The following is a 21,135-nucleotide window of genomic DNA, read 5'->3' as shown; positions in this document are numbered from 1 at the left end:
TGTGAATTTCAATAGGAAATTGTGGTTGGTTGTGGGGTTTTGATTGGGTTTTTTTTTCGGTAGCTTCATTTAAGATTTCCAGGGTTATCTGAAATTCAACGTCACGTTAAATACTGAATATAGAGGCAGAGGGAGCACGTGGTCCCTGCTGGCTTTTCACCCACTTGGGTGACGTGGTTGTGCTGCAGCTCAGGGAATTCCACCGTGGTTCTCGGTGGTTTTGTGAGCCTCCTGCAGCTTTTAGGTCATTTGCAAAATGACACATCAGCTGGGGGTGGAAAGTACGAGGGCAGGAGGATGTGCACCAAAGATAGAAAGAGAAGTTCTGATGCAAATTTTTAACTCCTTATGGTACCATCTACATTGAAAAAAAAAAAAAAAGCAGTGTAAGGGAAGAAGAATGTACAACATGACAGAGGCAAATGTTTGAAGAGGGAAGCAATGAAAATTGGTATTTTTATATGCTGATTTTTCCATGGAAGTCTTTGAAAGGTCCCAAAACACAACACCATTGTGAAGCATAGAAATTTTACATGCTTGAAGAGACAGAAACACATGGGAAATAATTAAACTGAAAACTCAAGGAATGTCACAAAACATTCTCTGATAAGAATTCCAGGCCAGGAATGGGTGATGCAGATACGAATAACACATTGTAGTGGTGGGGGTTTTTTGCCCAAGAGTTTCTGGTTTCAGTGAATTCAGTGAATTTCTGCAGCATGGGATTGAATTGTGTTAAGATCTTTCTGCTGAGCCAAATGGCTGGTGCAGGTGAGACAATTCATTCCACTGCTTTGTTGGCTTGTAGGACCCAGAATCCATCATCCTAAAAACTTCAGGGAATGGGGAGAAAATAAAAAGGTATTACAATCTTGTTGTCAGTGTTGGCAGATGGTACAGAATTGCCATCATCTGTGATCGTGGAGCATAAAAGTGTTGAAGGAACAGCTCTGCTGGAATAATTGTTGGGTGCCAAAGCCAAGGGTGGATTCCACAGACTTAATGAAGGGTTGGTTGGGTGTTTTTTGGAGTAGGAGACCAGGTTGTGCTGTCATGAAAAACCACGTGTATCCAAGGTGCCTTAAAGGGCTTTGACCCCAGCAGTGTTCATCATCAGACAGTGAGTGTTGGTCCTGTGGCTGAATGGCATCAGATCCTTGATCTAGCAGCAAAAAAGCTCTTTAAAAAAGGACAACTTAAGTCTTTACGTTGGCTCATGGCAAAGAATTCTGCTGCAATGTGATCTTGTTAGATTAAGGCAGTATAGGAACAAATAAACTGAGAACTTCCATGAGATTAAGAAATGCTGTATTTCAAATTCTGTGGACAGAGCTCAGGATGATTTGCTTGAGTCTGAAGAAGCTGAAAATGCATGAAAACTGAGGAAAAATGGCAGTGATGAAGAGGGTATAAAAATCTGACAGGCAGTAGTAGTAAAGCTCAAGAGAAGAATCTAGACTAATATCAGGCAAATCATTAATGAAAATTTTATGTCTTTATTGTGTATCAATTACAGGCCTGTAATAACTTTTTGTTACAATTACTTTGCAATTCAGGGTTGATTTCTGGTTAATATAAATTGTCTTAAAAGTTTAAAGCATCAGATATGAAATTTTCATAGTGAGAGAGACAATATGGATATAAATATATAAATGCACATACAGACACGTGTGGTTGTGGCTGGTTAATTCTCTGTATAAAGTGTGTAAACTACAAGGGCTTTCATATTATTTGAAGTAAAACAAGTTATGAATTTGTATTTGGCAGTGAAGTGTAAAGTGACTGACAATCCATTGGTTTTGTTGTTTTTTTTTTTTAGGATAAAAGAAGTAAATGAAACCAACAAACGAGTAGAACAGGAAATCAAAGTGGCTATATTCACCCTCATCAATGAAATCAATAAAAAGGGAAAATCTCTCCTACAGCACCTTGAGGTACACTTAAAATAAAAAGTAATGGTGGTGTTGAGCTTCCAGTCCCCTACTGAGGAGCCACGTTTGAAAATGGTTTGTTTGCTGTGGCTGCAGGTGTTGTAGTACTGATGTTGCCTCTGAGTGGTGTGGTGGAGTTAAATCTCTTGTTTCTCCTCTCACTAGAGCTCGTGGCTCCTTCAGTTTTGTGTCTATGCCTTGTATTCAAAATTGGGCTCATTGTAAAGGAGAATCTGAAAAATCTCCTCTTCATATTCTGTTTGCCATATTTCTGTATAACATAATTCTCATGTGTGTGTCATTTAATAATTTCCTCAGATAGCTTTTTAAGGCTTGTGTAAGAGCAGACAGGGCAGTCTCATGTATTTGTGCATGAAGGTGTAATGCTGGTATTTAAAGTTCTATAGCACAGCATAATAAAGGAGACCATGAGTGCAAGCATCCTTTCCAGACTGCACACTGTGAATAATTGCATTCTGACTTCTATTAAAATCCATGAAAATTTAACTTACTATTACCTGTTTTATCTGAAGAGAGGAAATCCATTGTAAGAAGTTAGTTCAGTGCATATGGCCAGCCTGCCATGACACGAAAAATGTAAGATCAAATGAATCACAATAGATTTTTCCTGATTAAGGAACAATTATTTGTCAAGGAAATCAAAAGTTCCTGGAAGAAAAGAGTAGCTTGATCATGAGTAAAAGAAATAATTTAAAATTACATGAATTTTGGCTTTTCTTGTTTACCTAGCATTTGTTAAAGTTTTCTTGGGATGTTTTCCTTTTGATCCGAAACCTGACAGCAGTTTGCATTTTCCTCCTAAATCTGAAAGCCCCATTGTAATAAAGTTTCTGTTTCTTTGCAGAATGTAACAAAGGAGAGACAGATGAAGTTAATCCAGCAGCAGAATGACATCACTGGTCTGTCACGACAAGTGAAGCACGTGATGAACTTCACTAATTGGGCGATCGCGAGTGGCAGCAGCACTGCCTTGCTCTACAGCAAACGGCTGGTGAGGGCATCCTGGCACTGGGAATCATGGAATATCCCCAGCTGGAAGGGATCCACCCACAGAGATCATCCAGTCCAACCCCTGGCCCTGCACAGACACCACAACAATCCCACCCTGGGCATCCCTGGCAGCGCTGTCCAAACACTCCTGGAGTTCTGGCAGCCTCGGGGCTGTGCCCATTCCCTGGGGAGCCTGGGCAGTGCCCAGCACCCTCTGGGAGAAGAGCATTTCTCTGCTCTTCAGCCAGACCCTGCCCTGGCACAGCCCCAGCCCTTCCCTTTGGTCCTGTCCCTGCTCCCAGACATTGGAGCTGTCCCTCTGCTGCTCCTGAGGAAGGAGCTGCAGCCTCCAGTGGTGTCTGACCTCAGGCCCCTCTTGTCCAGCTGAACAAAGTGCCCTCAGCCACTCGTGTGGGTGCACAGACTGGGCTGTGCAGTTCTGTCCCAATCCCCATGTCCAGACAGGGGAAAAGTTCCAGCATACCCAGAGCAAGATAAGCCACAAACAAGTCAAGTGTTTGTAACCAAAATGATAAATCACTTTTATTGTCAGTAGTTCATCCAGTTCTGCATGTGCAGCTCGTTCACCTGCAGGACCAGGGCTGTCTGTTACTATAGACCATCCTTCTGACACCAAATTTCTGTCCCAATCTGGGAGTGTGTCCTGAGCCATGAACACAGAGGGGCAGGGGAATGAGGCCAAATGTTGGTAATCAAAAGGATACGCCCAGTTCTGCCATGTGGGTCCTTCACTGCCACCATCATGTGGCACCATGTCTTCAGCTTTAGATCCTACAACAGAGCCAAGCAGTTGTGCAACAGTTCACCCTTTACCATAAGGGTTTAGGAGTGTTAGTGTAGAAGGAATGGGGTCAAGCTCTGTAAAGGCACCTTCGTGTTTCGCTGGAGTCATTGCAGCAGTGGTGTGGTGTAACAGTGCTGCTCTGGAATCCTCAGAGTAAAGAAGCTGTACAACGTGGGATTTTCCTGGTGAATTGAGAAGTTCCCAGGCTGTGAACCAAACTTGCTGTTGCCAGTCCTTGTTGGTGTTCCACAGGCTGAACTCTTCTCGTTTCTGCACACTTCTCATTTCTCATTCTTTATTTCTTTGTCACCAACAGAGTGTTTTTGTTTTCCCTCAGATAACATTCCAGCTACGGCACATTCTGAAGGCACGATGCGATCCTGTCCCAGCTGCCAACGGAGCGATCCGCTTCCATTGTGACCCCACCTTCTGGGCTAAGAACGTCGTCAATTTGGGTGAGAAAACTGTGTTTGTTTATTCTGTGACACTGGAAAAACTGTTGAATTGGGGATGTTCATCCAGCAGGAGTGAGCGCAGTGCAGTACATCTCTTAATGCAGGAGACAAAAACTCTCTTGACGTAACCCATCCAGTCCTGATTCTTCTCCTTATCTTCTCTGTTCTTTCTATTAGCAAAGCTTTCTCTAAATGGATATTGTTTTCCAGGGGAGTGGTTCTAGGAATGGCCCTAATCACAGAATTAGAGTGGTTTGGGTTGAAAGGGATCTTAAAGCTCATTCTGTTCCATCCCCTGCCATGGGCAGGGACACCTTCCACTATGCCAGGGTGCTCCAAACCCCATCCAGCCTGGCCTGGGACACTTCCAGGGCTGGGGCAGCCACAGCTGCTCTGGGCACCCTGTGCCATTTCCAGTATATTAAATATAATCACTCAGACTTTGCAAAGTACAAGTTTTGAATGAGAGAAGAGGGGAGAGCCCAGTGAGACAGAGGTACCTGGTAGCACCTGCTTAATTTGTGAACTTCTCTGTTGGATAAAAATCTCATAGAAAATCTGATTAAAATACCAGCTTTTGTGTGTACTTGCTTCTTGCTCTGAGTCCACCATCCAGGTTGGGGTGTTCCCATCTTCAGTCAGGGATGTTTATTCTCTGGGACAGACAGGACACAGAAAGGAAACTCTCAACCTTAATAAAAAAGGACATGCAGATTCCAACGAGTACACATTTACACATTCACAGTCAAAAATCAACATTTTGCCTTTTCCACATAAAAATAGGACAGGAGTTATCTAGAGAGGCAGCATGGTCCATCACGTTGGAGCAGGACAGGCCTTGCTTGTAGCAGTGTTTTGTGTCATGTTTGTAGAACCTGTTCTATGTCACTCAGTGGTGGGACACTCTCCACTGTCCCCCAGATATCTCTTTCCAGGCTTTGCTTCTTTAGGCATAGAAACTTTATACTCAACATGTTTGTTTTTTGTTTTATTTCTCATTTTGTCCATTTCTTGTGAACACAGAGAAGTAATTCCTGTCTGTTGTGGCTTTTAAGATGTGCAGTTCCAGTTCTTTCACTCTTCCCTCACAGATCATGGTTTTAATTTTGTGGTTAGTTCTTGTAGTCTGAGTTCTCTTTTTGCTTTACTCATGTATGGTTATTGAAGACTTAGAGAGGAAATTTCAAGCTAAAATTGCTCTGAGGAAGGTGCATTAGAAACATCCGAATATTCCACAAATACCAACCTTTGGAGGATGATGAGATCTAACTGTTGATTGGTTCTTTTGGGTTTTTTTAGGTAACCTGGTCATTGAAAATAAACCAACCCCTAGTTATACTCCCAATGTAGTGGTTGGGCAGACTCCTCCAGGAACAAACCACATCAACAAAGCTCCAGGACAAATCAATCTGGCCCAGCTTCGACTCCAGCACATGCAGCAGCAAGTGTATGCCCAAAAACACCAGCAGCTGCAGCAGATGAGGATGGCCCAGCCATCTGCATCCGTGCCCAGGCAGAGCAGCCCCCAAGTCCTGCAGCAGCAGGTGAGTCCCTTACATGTTCTTATTTCACCTTCTACCATAACACTGAGATTTAAAATTGCCCTGTCAAATCTAAACTTGCAAAGCAATTTATAAACTAAAATCTTTTGAGATTTGAGATACTTTAATGTGACAGCTATTGGCTTTGCTTGATGTTATGTTACTACTACTGTGGAAAGAGATGGGCTTCTTTTCTCCATGTTAAAAGCACAAATTTTAAAAAACACAAACCCTTGCAGCCTCCCAGGTTGATCAGCATGCAGACCATGCAGAGGGGTAACATGAACTGTGGGGCTTTCCAAGCACATCAGATGAGAATGGCTCAGAATGCTGCTCGTATACCAGGAATCCCACGCCACAATGGACCTCAATACTCCATGATGCAACCTCACCTTCAAAGACAAGTATATCCTGTGTACACGCTTCATTTGTGCCATTGTGCCAGACTTTCATTCCAGTAGATGGTACCTCCAGCTGTAAATGTGTTTATCTGTTCCCCTGTAGCTCACAGCTACACACATTTATATGCTTCTATTCCATGTTGCATTACTGTGCTGTGACAGTTTTGCTGAACGTAAGGAAATTCAAACCTTAGGGGTGAAAATGAAAACTAATGTTTGTATTGCAGTTTAGTTCTGGGAAGCAAAACGTTCCCTTTTGCACTTTTCAGTGGCATTCAGCTGAAAAGAATATTCAGAGGTTTATTAGAGAATAGTGAGGAGTAGTGAAGTTCAAAGTGATGCAGTTGAGGGGTTTTGATTGAATCAGCTGCTGAAGTGTTTAAATTCACACCTGAAGCATGGATGCAGAGCTCTGCGTGCCATTAAGAATAAGAATCCTTGACAATGAACGTTAACATGACTGAAATACCAAAAGTGACTTTATATTACTCAAAACAGTTCCTTTTATCTAAAAAAAAAAATTAGACAGACATGTAAACTCTAAAGCTATCTTTGGAGGAAGGAATTGCTTTAAGAAAATACAACTATATACAAAACAATTTGGTGCAAGAAGTGCTGTCTGTTTAATACCTAGCCACATAAAGTATTTTTTCCTTTCCAAGTGAAGAAGAGTAGCAGCTGCTCTGCCCTCAGTGCTGGCAGGTGCTGGGATAGCTGTGAGTGTGTGTTTTGCCCCGCTTGGGTTGAGGTCTCTCCCCAGGGCAGTGTTGCAGTGTGAGCTGTGCTGCCCGGCCCGGTGACCCAGCCTGGTGTCTCTGTCTCCCCAGCACTCCAACCCTGGCCACGCGGGGCCCTTCCCGGTGGTTTCCGTGCACAACACCACCATCAACCCCACCAGCCCCACCACGGCCACCATGGCCAGCGCCAACCGCGGCCCCACCAGCCCGTCCGTGTCGGCCATCGAGCTCATCCCGTCCGTCACCAACCCGGAGAACCTGCCCTCCCTGCCAGACATCCCTCCCATCCAGGTCAGTCTGCTTCCCTTTCTCTGTGGGTTGTTTTTTGTTTTGGTGCCAGAAGTAAAATTGAGACTTTAAGTACTGTGATCACTTCCTTTCTTCCACAAGACCATCCTAGGAGAAGGTATCAGTGGAATAATTAAAAATGGTGTATTTTGAGTGCCCTGAATGGTGATTTATTTAGGGTTAAAATTGCCTGGAGTTTCTCTCTGATGTTCCTAGAAGAAACGGGAAGCACAGAGGGGACATGTCCCATTAGTCCCACAGAGAGGGGACACAAGCTGAGGTAGATTTTGAAGTCGACCTCATTTGGAGACGTGAAAAGCACAATTTAATGTACACATGGAAGCAAAGAAAGTAAAAGTAATTTAAAACTGCAGGAGCGTTTGGAAGGGGAGGAGGATGGTGGCTTCATCCTGAGAACAGAACCTTTGCATTGAAATGCCTGTGTAAAATACAGTTTTGGTCATGATACAGGAAACACAAGTAAATTTCATCCAAGATGGTCTGCTGGAATAGCAGCTGCAACTTTGCAACTCTTAAGTGTTCAGGGCTTGTATGTTCAGTGTTCTCAGGAGGCTGCAGGTCATATGCTGATGTGAGAATGGTGGGGAAGGAGGAATCCCATGTCAGTGTGAGCAATCTGCAGTGCTGAGGCTTTAGAACAAAACACCAAAGGGAGTGTGAGTGGTTGTGGCTGATTCAGCTGTGAGTGTGTGAAGCTCATCAGACACCAAGTTAGAAATTGTGGGATAGTCCAAAGCATTACCATGCAACTTCCAGGTGCACTGAAAATGCAGAATTCTGTTCAGATACTTTTTTTTATACCTGTTCCTGTAATAGCTGTCATGGATTAGTTGGATTTAGTGGATAGGAAGTGTTAGTCCTTCATGCTGCTGGCACAGTCATTAAAACTGCTGCTGTGCATGCAGGGACGGTGCAAAATGACATCGATTCAGGTCAGAGAAGTATGGTTGAAGCCCACCTTTTAATGCCAAAAACCCATCTTTTTGTAGCATGGATCACAAAAGAGAAATTACATGATTGGCCCATCGGTCAACCACCTACCAAGGTGATAGGCTAGGAGATATAACCACCCATTTCAAAATATTATTCCCAGTAAACTAAAACAATTCCACTACGTTCTCACAACAGCCCTGCACCTGCACATGTTTACCAGCTAGCAAACCATCAGACAGCTGGCTTGTGTGGGAACGGAGACTTTCTCATGAGACAGTAAAAAGTGGAGAATTTTTTCTCTGCCAGCCTCCTCAGCATCTACAAAAACCCACTTGGAATGCAGTGTGTTTCAAACACGTTATTGCAGTTCTGTTGTCTTGCAGTTCATGGCTTTAGGCAGCAGGGTCCCTGTTTCCTTGGGTTTAACAGGTACTAAAATCTGTGTGGAAAGTGAGTGGCAGATTTCCCATCACATTAAGGAAAAACAAGATTATGGCTTCCCTTAATATCTTAATTACGGAATAACTTTTGCAACCTCAGTAATCTGGTAGTTCATGAGTAACACCATGTGTGTGGCTGACACACTGAGCAGCTGGGAACCAGAAAGTTTGCAATGACCTTGAGTAAGTGCAGCCTAGGACCATGCTGGAAAAACTCAGATTTAGGAGCTTTTGAAAAATGTTACTTGAAGTTCCTGGTTTGAAGGCCTGATCTCTGTATGGAGCTGATAAAAATATTTGCTGATGTCCTGAATCTTTGAAGGGAGAGTGAACAATTCCAGTAAAGATACTGATCACAATTTGAAGGTGTGGAGCTGTTACAAAAGTTGAATTAGACCTCTCTGACTCAGATTTTTGTTTTTCCTTCTTAGCTGGAAGATGCTGGTTCCAGTAGTTTAGATAATCTGCTGAGTAGATACATCACAGGCAGCCACCTCCCCCCACAGCCTACAAGCACCATGAATCCCTCCCCAGGACCTTCAGCTCTATCTCCAGGGTCATCAGGTAAATCTGATGGGTTTTTCTAGAGATTCCAGAAAGTGATGGGTATTTCTGGTATTTAAGTTGAAAACAATTGCCTAGCATTTCCTGCCAGAAGGGAAGTGATGTTTTATTGAAAACTTGTTTTGCTCAGGAATAGATTCTTCTGGAAATTTAAATTTTACCCTCCTTCAGAAATGTCTTTATAGTAATAAACTGCCAGCACAGCAATGCAGTGTTCCAGATCCATGTAGAGACACTGTCAGGCTCATTCTCAGTATAACCAATTAATGGTAGAGCTTTCCTTATGCATGTGAACAAATTAAGTCACCAGTACCTAATTTTGAGTTATTTAAACATTGAAAATGTCTATTTCTGTAAGTGAGAAGATATTTCAGTCAATAGGAAGAAATCCTTCCCTGTCAGGGTGGGGAGGCCCTGGCACAAGGTGCCCAGAGCAGCTGTGGCTGCCCCTGGATCCCTGGCAGTGTCCAAGGCCAGGTTGGATGGGGCTGGGAGCACCCTGGGACAGTGGGAGGTGTCCCTGCCCATGGCAGGGGTGGCACTGGATGATCTTCAATGTCCCTTCCCACCCAAACCATTCTGGGACTTGATGTTTCTCTTGGTTTTCTCCTCAGGACTTTTAAGATCCTGTGAATGAATGGGTGCATTCATTCTGTGTATTTCTCCAAACCTGCATGTAAACCATGCAGAGGCTGCTTTTTTGACTTTGTTGGTGGTTCTCAATGCATAAAATTTGAGGATGTAATGGGCTGAAGGCTTTAGCACGGTTTGGATGAGGTGAAATAATTACTGGGATTCCAAGAACCGTGTGTTGTGACTTTTTTATTAAATGTGATGTGCTAGACTTTGTTGTGATCAAAAGACCAAGAGAACAGCTGACTTAGGTGACTTATTAAATTAGGATACTCCTGCAGTACTTCTGGGGTTACTCAGCACTAGTCAGTGAATGTAATCTTGTACCAAATCAGTTTCTGTGCTGCTTCATTGCAGGTTTATCCAACTCCCACACTCCTGTGAGGCCCCCCAGCACCTCCAGCACAGGCAGCAGAGGAAGGTGAGTGTCACATTAACACTGTCAGGCTAAAAAAGATCAGACATGAAGAATTCAGAAACAGAACTGGCAATTGGCACTTGTGCTTTGACATAACTGTGACCCAGGAATGGAAGAATGCTTACATGAAGATTTATATTTTTAATTTCTTCTCCTGCACTATGATTCTCCTCTGTCTTGTAAACTGGAGCTGTTGTAAATGCTCTGACACCCTTTGTCTTTCATTTGGGAAAGAGTTACCTGAATTTCTCCGCCCTGATGATTTATCCTCTTATTTATGTGCTGATGTCTTTCCAGCTGTGGCTCCTCGGGGAGAACTGCTGACAAAACTGGCATCAACTTCAAGGCTGACCAAGTGAAAGTGAAGCAAGAACCAGGCACAGAGGAAGAGATCTGCAGTTTCTCAGGAACAGTAAAGCAGGAAAAAACAGAGGATGGCAGAAGGAGTGCTTGCATGGTAAAGTTAGTTTATGCCCAGTGTGTTGTGGTTTTCCTGGCAGCATGTTTAAGAATTTGGAAAGAAAAAAAAAAGCAATTTTACTCTATAAAGTTTCATTCTAGGAGGTATTTTCTCCCTGGCAATGCTCTGCCAGGCACAGGGTGGTCTGTAATGTAAATTTTATTGTTAATTATTAAAATGAAGTGTAATACAGTGTATTTGCTGCTTTTAATCCCTAATTAATAAAAGCTGTGAGTCACCCATTGATAATGGACATTCCCGCTGAGGTAATTGCATTCAGAAATCCTCCAGTCAGTCAAAAGTTCTTAGGCCAATGTATAAATCAAATAATTAGCAAATGAATATTTTTCAGTGTTTCCCAGCTATGCTTGATTGAACAGGATTGGGTACAGGGTGGTGGAGTTGAGGATTTTTCCTAATGACAATAAAGTTGTCATTAACAGCTTTTAATAACTTACCAGTGTGTTTGGCTCGTTACATCAGAAGAAATGAGTGTGTTCTTCAAAGAAAGGACATGTGAAAAAGTAGTTTTCAATACTGTATGCAACTCAGCTCTTCCTAATGATTTCCTGTTGTTTTTGGGATATGAGTATGGTATCTGAATGGTGGGAGGCTTTTGAATTCCAGCACAAGCAGAAAGATGCTGGTGTAAAATCGACTCTGATTTTCTGTGTGCTACTTCCACTCCAGCTCAGCAGCCCTGAGAGCAGCTTGACACCACCACTGTCCACTAACTTACACCTGGAGAGTGAACTGGAGGCGTTGGGAAGCCTGGAAAACCATGTGAAGACAGAGCCAGCAGATCTGAGTGAGAGCTGCAAACAGTCTGGGCACAGCCTGGTGAACGGGAAATCGCCCGTGCGGAGCCTCATGCACCGCTCAGCTCGAGTGGGGGGAGAAGGGAACAACAAGGATGACGACCCCAACGAGGACTGGTGTGCTGTGTGCCAGAACGGGGGGGACCTGCTGTGCTGTGAGAAGTGCCCCAAGGTGTTCCACCTCACCTGCCACGTCCCAACACTCCTCAGCTTCCCCAGGTACCGGCAGCGGCGGTGCGGTGTGGGCTGAGATTGTGGATGGAACCCAAACTGGTGTTTCCTCCAAAATCAGCTCGTTCTGGGTGATTCCTTCAAGTACAAAAGTATGACACTTTCAAGGCCTTGCCTAAATTGTTTGTGTGTAGCTGGTCAGTGTTTATCTGATAACAGAATCCCGTTCTGTTTATCTGTTTGGGTGAAGTCTCACAATGTGATTCTGTTGTGTAAAGTTCGTTTTAAGGCAAGGTGAAAAAGGTGTTATAAAGTATTAAAACATGATCTGAGGGCAGGAAAAATGGCGTTGACTGGCAGAGTTATTGGGAGCATTAAGAGTTATTCCTTAGCTTTGAGTATCCAGGTCTTTACTGTGGTAGAATGTGAATGTGTAAGAGTGAGTAAAAGCTCTTTGTAGCCATCACTGATGAGAATTTATCCCTGGATGTCTGGAATAATTGTGGTTTTCTCTTTAGTGGAGAGTGGATATGTACATTCTGCAGAGACCTGAGCAAACCTGAAGTAGAATATGATTGTGACAATTCCCAGCACAGCAAGAAGGGGAAGACAGCACAAGGCCTGAGTCCTGTGGACCAAAGGGTGGGTCTCAAACCTGCAGGAATCTGCTTCCCAGGAAAAAGTACTTTCTCACATCAGCTACCCCCCACTGTCTGGAGATGGTTTTGCTTTGGCTGAGGCAAATTAAATGTAGTTATGGCTTTGCAAAACAACCCAAAATGATTAATGAGATTTTTCCTGCTGTGGCCATATCTGCAGGTGTTGGTGACTGTGGGAGTGCCCCAGTGCATTGGGACTGTCATCACTTAGTAGCTAAAATTTAGCATTAACACATATTCTGTATTTAAAGGCATCATTTAACATGCACTGAATTAAAAGTCCTTTGCATTTAGCATCGATGTCACCTTCATAAAATAGTTTTGTGAGTTTGGTGTGTTTAAGTGCATTCTGTGAGAGGTGCTGGGAGTATTCAGGTGCATTCCTGGGGAATTGTAATGACCTTGACAATCAGAATTAATTTTAGCTTTATCAATCAGCCTCTGCGTAGTGTTAAGAGTATTATTGAATCAAATTCCTCTAAAGGAATTACAAGCAAAGCAAAGAAACTATTTCAACAGGGAATTGATAGAAACACTCTGGCTTTGCTTTCAGATTGTTCAATTTTGTCTTGTGGGGAAGAGAAAAGTGCAGCTCAGTCCTTTCCTGTTCCATGTGGTTGTGATTGGACAAAATCAGTAAAAGTGGTTGTAGTTGGTATTTTATTTTTTAATTTGCAGTATATTAGCATGTCTCTCCATGCTTGACTTTAGCCCTAGGCTTTTGGTTAGGAGGGAGAAAACAAAGAGGAAATTTGTGAACAGTAAGAGGGGTTCTGCCTCTCAACCCTGCCCTCCTAAGAACTTTACCTTTTTAAATTAAGTTGAGGGGGTTGCATTTAAATTTTCTAGTACTAAGCTGTTAAAAGTACAAGCCTATTTAAAGCAGGGGGATATGAATTTCTGGGCTAGGGATAAATTAACAGTATTAATCTGACCTTGTTTATTCCTTTATAAGAAATGTGAACGCCTCCTGCTTTACCTGTACTGCCACGAGCTGAGCATTGAGTTCCAAGAGCCAGTCCCAGCCTCGGTGAGTCTCCCTGAAAAACAGCTTGTGATTTATATTTGGTATAACATCCCTGAGAGTCTGGAGCTGAATTTGGGAAGGAACTGACTGCTTTCACTAGAAGCACATCTCCCTTGATCAGTCTAAAAGTTCTGGCAGCCATCCAGCATTTCATGGGTCTGAGAGGGAAAGCAGCTGATCCTGGAGCTTCTCCAGGCAGATGCTTCACTCCCAGTCTCAAAACCAGATATTTAAAAATACTTCCAATTAGCAGTTATTGAATTGGAACAAGATGTCTCAGGACACCCATGAAACTCAAAATGCTGTAGGAGGGCTTTTTATTTCTTTTTGGACAAACTTTGGAATGAGAGGGAGGGAAGAAACTGCTTTGACTCTTCTGCTTTCAGCTGTAAAAGAAGTAACTGTAGTGAAAGGGTTTGGTGTGCTGTGAGAGACACTGCAGGTTAGAAAGAATCCCAGAGTTCCAGAGTGGTTTGGGTTGGAAAGGACCTTAAAGCCCATCCAGTTCCACCCCTGCCATGGGCAGGGACACCTCCCACTGTCCCAGGTTACTCCAAGCCCCGTCCAGCCTGGCCTTGGACACTGCCAGGGATCCAGGGACAGCTGCAGCTGCTCTGGGCACCCTGTGCCAGGGCCTCCCCACCCTGGCAGGGAAGGATTTCTCCCCAGTATCCAATCTAAATCTACCCTCCTTCAATTTAAAACCAATCCTCCTTGTCCTGTCACTCCATACCCTTATAAAGAGCTTTTTAAACAGCTTGAGGAAAGGAAATTGTTCTGCTTTGCTGAACATGCCTGAATTGTGTGATGAGATTAAGGAATTGATACCTTCAGTGTAGAAATTCAGCTGTGAACTCTGTCCATTCAGTGATAAATCACTGTTGGTTTTTTACAGATACCAAACTATTATAAAATTATAAAGAAACCAATGGATTTATCCACGGTGAAGAAGAAACTGCAGAAGAAGCATTCCCAACACTACCAGACCCCCGAGGACTTCGTGGCTGATGTCCGGTTGATCTTCAAGAACTGTGAAAGGTTTAATGAAGTATGTTAACTTCCAATCTCAACACCATTTTTCATTTTAGATGAAGATTTATTTCAACCTGGTTGTGCAGCTTCTCCAGTGAAAGGCTCTGCTTCCAGCTGTAACTTCTGCTTTTGGAGCAGATGCTGAATCAGACACTGAAAAACCAAATAAAACTCAAGGCAATTGCAGAATAACTTCTCATTTTTAGCTAAATTGGGAGAACAGAGGGAACTTCTAAAATGCATTCAGTGGTGTCTGTGAGTGAGGAGCAGGGTGACCTGGTTACTGTGCATTGAATTGATTGTAGAAGTGCTTAGGAAGTGCCATAAAGACAACCAAAGAGTTGTCTCAAGCTGCCCAGGTGATTATTTTACACTCATGGAATGTGTAGAATCTGATGAGAAACTTCCTCTACTGAGGAGAAATGCCTTTCTGAAGATAATTCTGGTTTTAGTACCTCACACAGGCTGAATCCAGCAAAGCTTTGGGGCCATTGTGGCTTTTATTAACCTTCCTGCTTTAACTCCTGGGTAGTGGGGGTCTCACAAAAACCAGTTTCCAGTGGATAACTTGGCTATGGGGTCGTATTTTTTACTGATTTTGCAATGATCCCATCTGATAATGAAATATCTCTTACATGTGAAATGTGACTTGGGGAGATAAATGACCTGAGTGTTACTGTTAGTGGAGCAATGGAAAAAATAATCTGAATATCAAAAAAAAAAAAAGATCATATTGTGCTGAAACAGAGCAGGAGCTAAGAGGGTTCCTGATCTCTGAGATGCTTTAAAGCAAGGATGACAAAAGGCATCACAGGGAGTGGCTTTCTTCTGACCTTAGAAATGTGTAAACCAGCCAATGTGTCTTATTTCTCTGTAAAATGCAACCTGAACTTGCAGTGTTTGGGCTGCATTTCTGGCCCTGTGCAGAAGGAAACTGAAGGAACTGCACAAAGCTACAATTAAAACCTCACTAGGAGAAATCAGGGTTAATAATGTGATGCTGGAAGTGCTCACAAGCATTTGGGACTTGGACAGCCCTGACTCCTTTATGTCCCTGCATTAGGGGAGGTTCATGAGCACTGGGGAAGGAGTTGTAATTGTGTGAACTTCTCAATCAAGGGAATTAATGAAGCATCCACTGTGGAGGGAAACATGCTGCAGCTCTTAGAGACCAGAGTAAAACAAAGGAGGAAGGATTGAGGGATGTGCTGATTTTTTCCTTATTTTTTTAAAAAAAGAAAAAATGCGTTTCAGCTTGCCTGGCTCATGGCAAAAGTTGAGTCACTCTGACCTCTCACAGCAGCATCATGTCGAGTGCCTCTAAGCCAAATGCTTTTCCAAAGTAGAAATCCAAGTGGGGTAATCCCCAGGAAAGCAATCTCCTGGAGCACTTCCCTCCAAAGGAGACTTTCCCACAATCATGTCCAGGCAACTCAAATTTATTATGAAGAAAGCAGTCATGAGTAGAAAATGGCTGGGAGCCACTTACTTGTACAAAAGTTGTGTGTTCTGTTGAAGGTTTATTTACCACCTAAGACTGTTTTAAACCTGCTGCCTAAGTTTGGGAACTAAAGCTAACAAACCATAACAAACTGTGTTGTTGTTATGGCTGACTTTAGTCATCCAATCCTGTGCGATCTCGTAACTTTAGAAAGGATTATAATTTCATTTTTTTTGACTCTGGTATCCTTTTTAGATGATGAGAGTTGTTCAAGTTTATGCAGAAACACAAGAGATTAATTTGAAGGTAAGCGTTTCAGACCATGCACACTTGGTGAAGGGATGTGCATTTCCAACAGGTGAATATTCCTGTCTTCTTTCATCCACAGGCTGATTCAGAAGTAGCACAGGCAGGGAAGGCAGTTGCATTGTACTTTGAAGATAAACTTACAGAGATCTACTCAGACAGGACCTTCCAGCCTTTGCCTGAATTTGAGCAGGAAGAGGATGATGGTGAAATAACTGAGGACTCCGATGAAGATTTTATACAACCACGTAGAAAACGCCTAAAATCAGATGAGAGACCAGTGCATATAAAGTAATCTAATGATATGGACCTAAAATTTATTGTAAAAACTGTTATTTAAGTGTTCCTGGAATATTATCATGCCTACAGTGGCCATCTTGAAGAAGCTGATAGCTTTTTAAACAGTATTAGATAACAAACAACACTTGTACAGAAAAACATTCGCATCAAAAGGGGAAAAAAACTGTATTGTAAATTCTTGGTGGTTTGTATTTTTTTTTTTCCTTGATTACTTGCGATATTCTTTCTTTTCCTGATGGAGGGGACACACTCATCCTGGTCTCACAGACAGAGGTGGAGGAATGTTGAAGAGAAGCAGATTTGACAGAGATGTTCCATGTACAGATAAGACTGTGTAGTGACACGTTCTGCAGGGCTGGACCAGTTCAGTGACTGTATCTTGCATTACACTGCAGTGTAAACTGTGAGCAGAGCTCCTGAAATCCCCTCTCTGTCCACTCAAGTGTGTGTTGGTCGTTGCTTTGATCGTCCCATTGAAGCAGGATTGTGAATAACTGATCTTCTGTGTCGATCCAATTGTTGACATTTTGCTTTCTTTACTCCATTTTATGTATAGCAAAAGGAAAAAGAAAGAAAAATCATTAAACTGTTCTGAATTGGTGAGTGCAGGAATGTGAGTTTTTGGCAGATGAAAGGCTCAGCTCGTGGCTACAATCCCTTTCAGTAGGACAAGGTGTTTTTATTCAAGTCCTGTACCCAGAACATTTTAATGGCATCCATGGCAGAAGTCTCAGTGTTGTCATCTGTCCCTGACCCCCTGACGAGGCAGAATGTTCTCTCCAGTATTCATTCTCTAGTTTTCTGTACCTAAAATATAGACTGAAGAGGTAATAACTGGTTGGGGTGTTTTTCCAGTCTTCCTAAATATCAGTTTCTAATAGACCACTTGGCAAACAATAACCTATTAACTACCAAATGTGTAAAATTTCCTGTATTCACTTTGTCTTATTTGTAAATAGTGAATTGAGATTTCTTGCAGATCAGCAACATTTGCTGAACTGTTTTTAAGCTAATATGTATTCTTATTGATTGTTCCTATCAAGAAAAGATTTGTAATATATGCTATTTCTAACATTGCATTCATTTTGAGGTTCTGTCTTATTTTTCTTAGAGTACTTCTCAGAACTTTCTTCAGAAGCAGCTTGTGAGGGAAATGTGCAGAAAGATTGGAATCAGTCTGAGTTTGGGTTGCCTGTCCATCCGTTGAACAAAGCACTTGCACAGGGTTTGGCCTTGAGTGGTTTCTGGTCAAAGAGTGAAATCAGAACCATTTCCCAATTCTCTCACTAACCCCTGAGGCACCTCTGCAGTGCCTTCCCTTGCACTGCCTCCATCCCAGCATTCCTGCTTAGAAATCACGGAATCAAAAGGAGTTACAGCTTGAGAAGTTGTTTTCTTTACTGACACAAGTCAGACCTAGAAAGAATAAATACAATTTCTGGCCTTCATATTGATCTCGTTAAAGGAAGTTGAAGAATTCATGTAACCAATGAGCTCGAGAGGGCAGACTCTCCATTTGCCAGAATTTGTGTGGATCCAGCAATCCTGTGGGAGATCCCTGGGGGTTTGGTGGACTCAGCAGAGCAATTCCTGTGACACTGTACACACTTTACCATCATGGTAAAGAGAAGTATTTTAGCACAATATCAAATTGAGAAATGCTCTCAGCAGTTTTTATGCAAATCACTGCAGATTTGGTTTCTTTTATAGGAACCAGGTCTGTGTACCTTGGGATTCTCCCTCTCTTGCAATAAATGAGGGGACTGAAGATGTTCATAACTCTCAGCTCACTTTACTCAAATGTTACACTTCAAACTCAAACTGGTTGGGTTTTTTTTTCATTTCTCAGACATTAACAGTGCTGTTTTAAGTCTATTTTTTACCAGTTTGTATATGAAAGGAAAAGGAATTCCACTTCAACGTATTAAATTGACAAAGAGCAGCAACTTTGCCCGTGGAAAGGCTGACATGTGAATAGGACACTGGTAGTGACAAGGGATCATTTCATGGCTCTGTGTATTGCCTATTTATGCATTTCTAGTTTCTCAGCTTCATTTTGCAAAAGGAATATTATTAAAATTATCATGAAAATAAGATTCTGTGAACTCTCTTCACTCGGGGCTCCTGTTTTTATGGCGCTTCTGGTACCTTCAGGCCTCACCTTTTGAGCTGCTCCCTGGGGCAGCAGCCGTGGATTGGATCCTGCAGAGACCCTGGGGCTGAGCCAGAGCATGGGATGGGCTCGGGGGGATCCCAGCAGAGCACAGTGGGCAGCACTCGCCCAAAACCCTCCACGGAGGCTCGTGCCCCCCAGCTGCTGCAGGAACAGGACCCTCTGCTCCCTACCCAGACCCCAGAGCAGTTTCCAGTGTTTTGGGACAGCCTCTCCTTTGAGGTGGCCTCTCCAGCCCTTCACTCCAGGTGGAAAACTTGTCCAGCTCGTGCTCAGCAGCTTCTGCACACCAGGAGTGAAGCTGAGCTGGACCCTGCTGAACCCAGACCCCTTGCACAGACCCCACTGAACCTCCAGAGCTGCTCCTCCCGTCCAGTTCCCAGTGCTCAGTAGGATTATGTGGAATTTTGAATGTGTGCAAGAAATCTCAAGTGTTTCTTTTATGCGAGGAAACAAAACACTCTCTTCTTCTTCTTCCCTTTAATTTTTGAGCTCCCAAAGCAGCAATTCAGTGATTGTTTTGAAAGCAGCGAAGTTCTATTTGAAATAAGTTGAAAGGGTAGATAAGCTCTGCTAATCCATTCCCTGATCCTGTAGTCTGGATGTTCATCACAGACCTGGGAAGGGTTTGCTCAGTGGAAACAATTTTTGGTGCCTCGCTGTTTGTAACTCATTCAGGAGCAAAGTAATGGGTTTGTGTTAATGAGCCGCTAATTCTCTGGGCATCTTCTCCGTGCCAGCTGCTGGGTGTGCGCTGTGTGAGTGATTTTACCTGGGGAATCAGAGCACAGCTTCCGTCAGGAAATCCTGTAAAGTTGTGATCCCATGGGGTGGCAGGAGGAGTCTGGCGCTTGGTGTAACTGCTCTCGTTTAAAATACTCCCAAAAATTTGTGTCTCCATTTTGGTTGAGAATTTTTTGTTGCCCCTGAAGTTTTAAGTTGATCCAAAGAAGGAAAAGGCAATTTGTTTTTGAAGTCAGAGTGCAAAGTGCCCAGTGTGAGCTGCTGGATGACCTCAGCAGCCGTCCTGCCATGGAATTCCTGGTGATTAGCGGGAATTCAACAGCTAAATGGGCTCAGGGCTTTTATTTAGCTGTGCCCTGAGATTAAGTGGCCTAAAACACAATAAGGCAGAGTTATTATCCAAAAAAATTATTATCCAACTTCTGCAAGCAGAAATGCTCAGTTAAGTGGAGAGGTTGTTCCTCTGTGTGGGATGTCACTACTGTGACACTTCACTGTCACACACTTCATGCTGGATCAAACATTTCTTCAAGCCACTGGACAAGAAGTCCTTAAAATGAGCCCAAATTTCTGTTTTATCACCTGTTTTTGGCTGACCTGCAGAAGTTTAGGTTATTGCAGCAGTGTTTTGAAGCCGTGTGTGTGGTGTAGTGGGAATTGGCTTTTCCTTGTTTTTCTCACTCTCTTCCTCGGAAAAAGCAATAAAACTGCTTTGTCAGCTGCCTGTCAGCATGATGGGAATTCTTCCCTTTGGATAATGATTTTATAGGGAAGTTTGTATGCAAATCACCAAGCCTAGCTTTTAAAAACAAAGTGTGCAGCAGTTCCTGACAGTACAGAGTGTGGCATTTTATTTTAAAAAATTGGGGAAAGTCCCATCTTTTTTAAGAAGTAGATGTTTGAGCAAATAACGGAGGTACTTTTTTAAAATAAAAATGTAAATGCCACAGTTTACTTGGATGGCACATATGGATTTTATCCTTGGGTATGGTGATTTATTTTGTCTTCTCAAAGTGTGTGTACAGTAACTCTTCCATCTGCTTCCACTTGGCTTATGGGGATCCTGCTTTCTGTGCTTTCTAATGTATCAGGATTGAAACAGCTTTCCAAAATTGTAGTTAATTTGGGAATCTTTCTAATAAGTGGACTATAAAACGTATGAAATGCAGTTTTGGCCTTTTCTTTGTTGAGTGAAATCACAGCTCGAGGCTTCTGTCTTTAGGATTTATGGAATTTCTACAATGAGAGGTACTGAAATATTTTGTAAGCTGGACTTTGGCAGGATTCAGTGTGGAGTGAGCTCCCCTGGCACATCTGTGCCCACCTGCAATGGGGGATTTTTAGGCTCAGGACACCAGGACACATGTAAATAATCCTATACAGATTTGTGCAGTGCAAAGCTTGTTTTACATGTAAACATTCTCCTGGAAGGGTTAAATCATGGCATTCTTTGATTCTTCAGTTATTTCCTGCTTCCAGTGCTGGAACTGGCTCATTTTGCACATAATAAACTTGGCTCATCTTTTAATATGATTCTTCAAAACAAGCAAGTGCTGTTTCTGTGATATTGTATTATCTGAATCATCCTATTTAACTTTTTTTTTAAGAAGTTATAGTTTCTAATTGTTCTGCTCCTGTGTTATTTTGCTGGTGTGTAATTAAAAACCAGAATTTTTTCTTTCCTTGGTTATTTAATACTTTAGCTGCCTGTAAATATTTCTTGTTAAGTGCTCTGGAATGTGCTGTAGAAGTTGTATTCGCTCAGTTTAAAGCATTGTTTGGAACCCATTTTGGTTGGTTATTTCTATTAAATCAGAAAAATCATT

General features: G+C 42.6%; 1 protein-coding gene across 1 annotated transcript in view; it reads left to right on the top strand.

The window, feature by feature from the left end:
* TRIM33 (tripartite motif containing 33) overlaps positions 1 to 21,135 on the top strand; it is a 38,580-nt gene extending 17,445 nt beyond the window's left edge. The window contains exons 6-20 of the mRNA XM_039565449.1: positions 1,820 to 1,934; positions 2,797 to 2,943; positions 4,085 to 4,202; positions 5,502 to 5,746; positions 5,983 to 6,147; positions 6,972 to 7,172; positions 8,995 to 9,127; positions 10,118 to 10,181; positions 10,476 to 10,635; positions 11,329 to 11,675; positions 12,146 to 12,269; positions 13,242 to 13,316; positions 14,209 to 14,361; positions 16,042 to 16,092; positions 16,175 to 21,135. Coding sequence (XP_039421383.1) covers positions 1,820 to 1,934; positions 2,797 to 2,943; positions 4,085 to 4,202; positions 5,502 to 5,746; positions 5,983 to 6,147; positions 6,972 to 7,172; positions 8,995 to 9,127; positions 10,118 to 10,181; positions 10,476 to 10,635; positions 11,329 to 11,675; positions 12,146 to 12,269; positions 13,242 to 13,316; positions 14,209 to 14,361; positions 16,042 to 16,092; positions 16,175 to 16,387 — 2,311 coding nt within the window. The 3' untranslated portion in view covers positions 16,388 to 21,135. The remainder of the gene's footprint in view (positions 1 to 1,819; positions 1,935 to 2,796; positions 2,944 to 4,084; positions 4,203 to 5,501; positions 5,747 to 5,982; positions 6,148 to 6,971; positions 7,173 to 8,994; positions 9,128 to 10,117; positions 10,182 to 10,475; positions 10,636 to 11,328; positions 11,676 to 12,145; positions 12,270 to 13,241; positions 13,317 to 14,208; positions 14,362 to 16,041; positions 16,093 to 16,174) is intronic.

Source organism: Corvus cornix, chromosome 26 (genome assembly GCF_000738735.6).
Source record: "Corvus cornix cornix isolate S_Up_H32 chromosome 26, ASM73873v5, whole genome shotgun sequence".
NCBI classification, from domain to species: Eukaryota; Metazoa; Chordata; class Aves; order Passeriformes; family Corvidae; genus Corvus; species Corvus cornix.
Note: the sequence above shows the minus strand (reverse complement) of the source record. Positions and strands in the feature narration are given on the sequence as shown.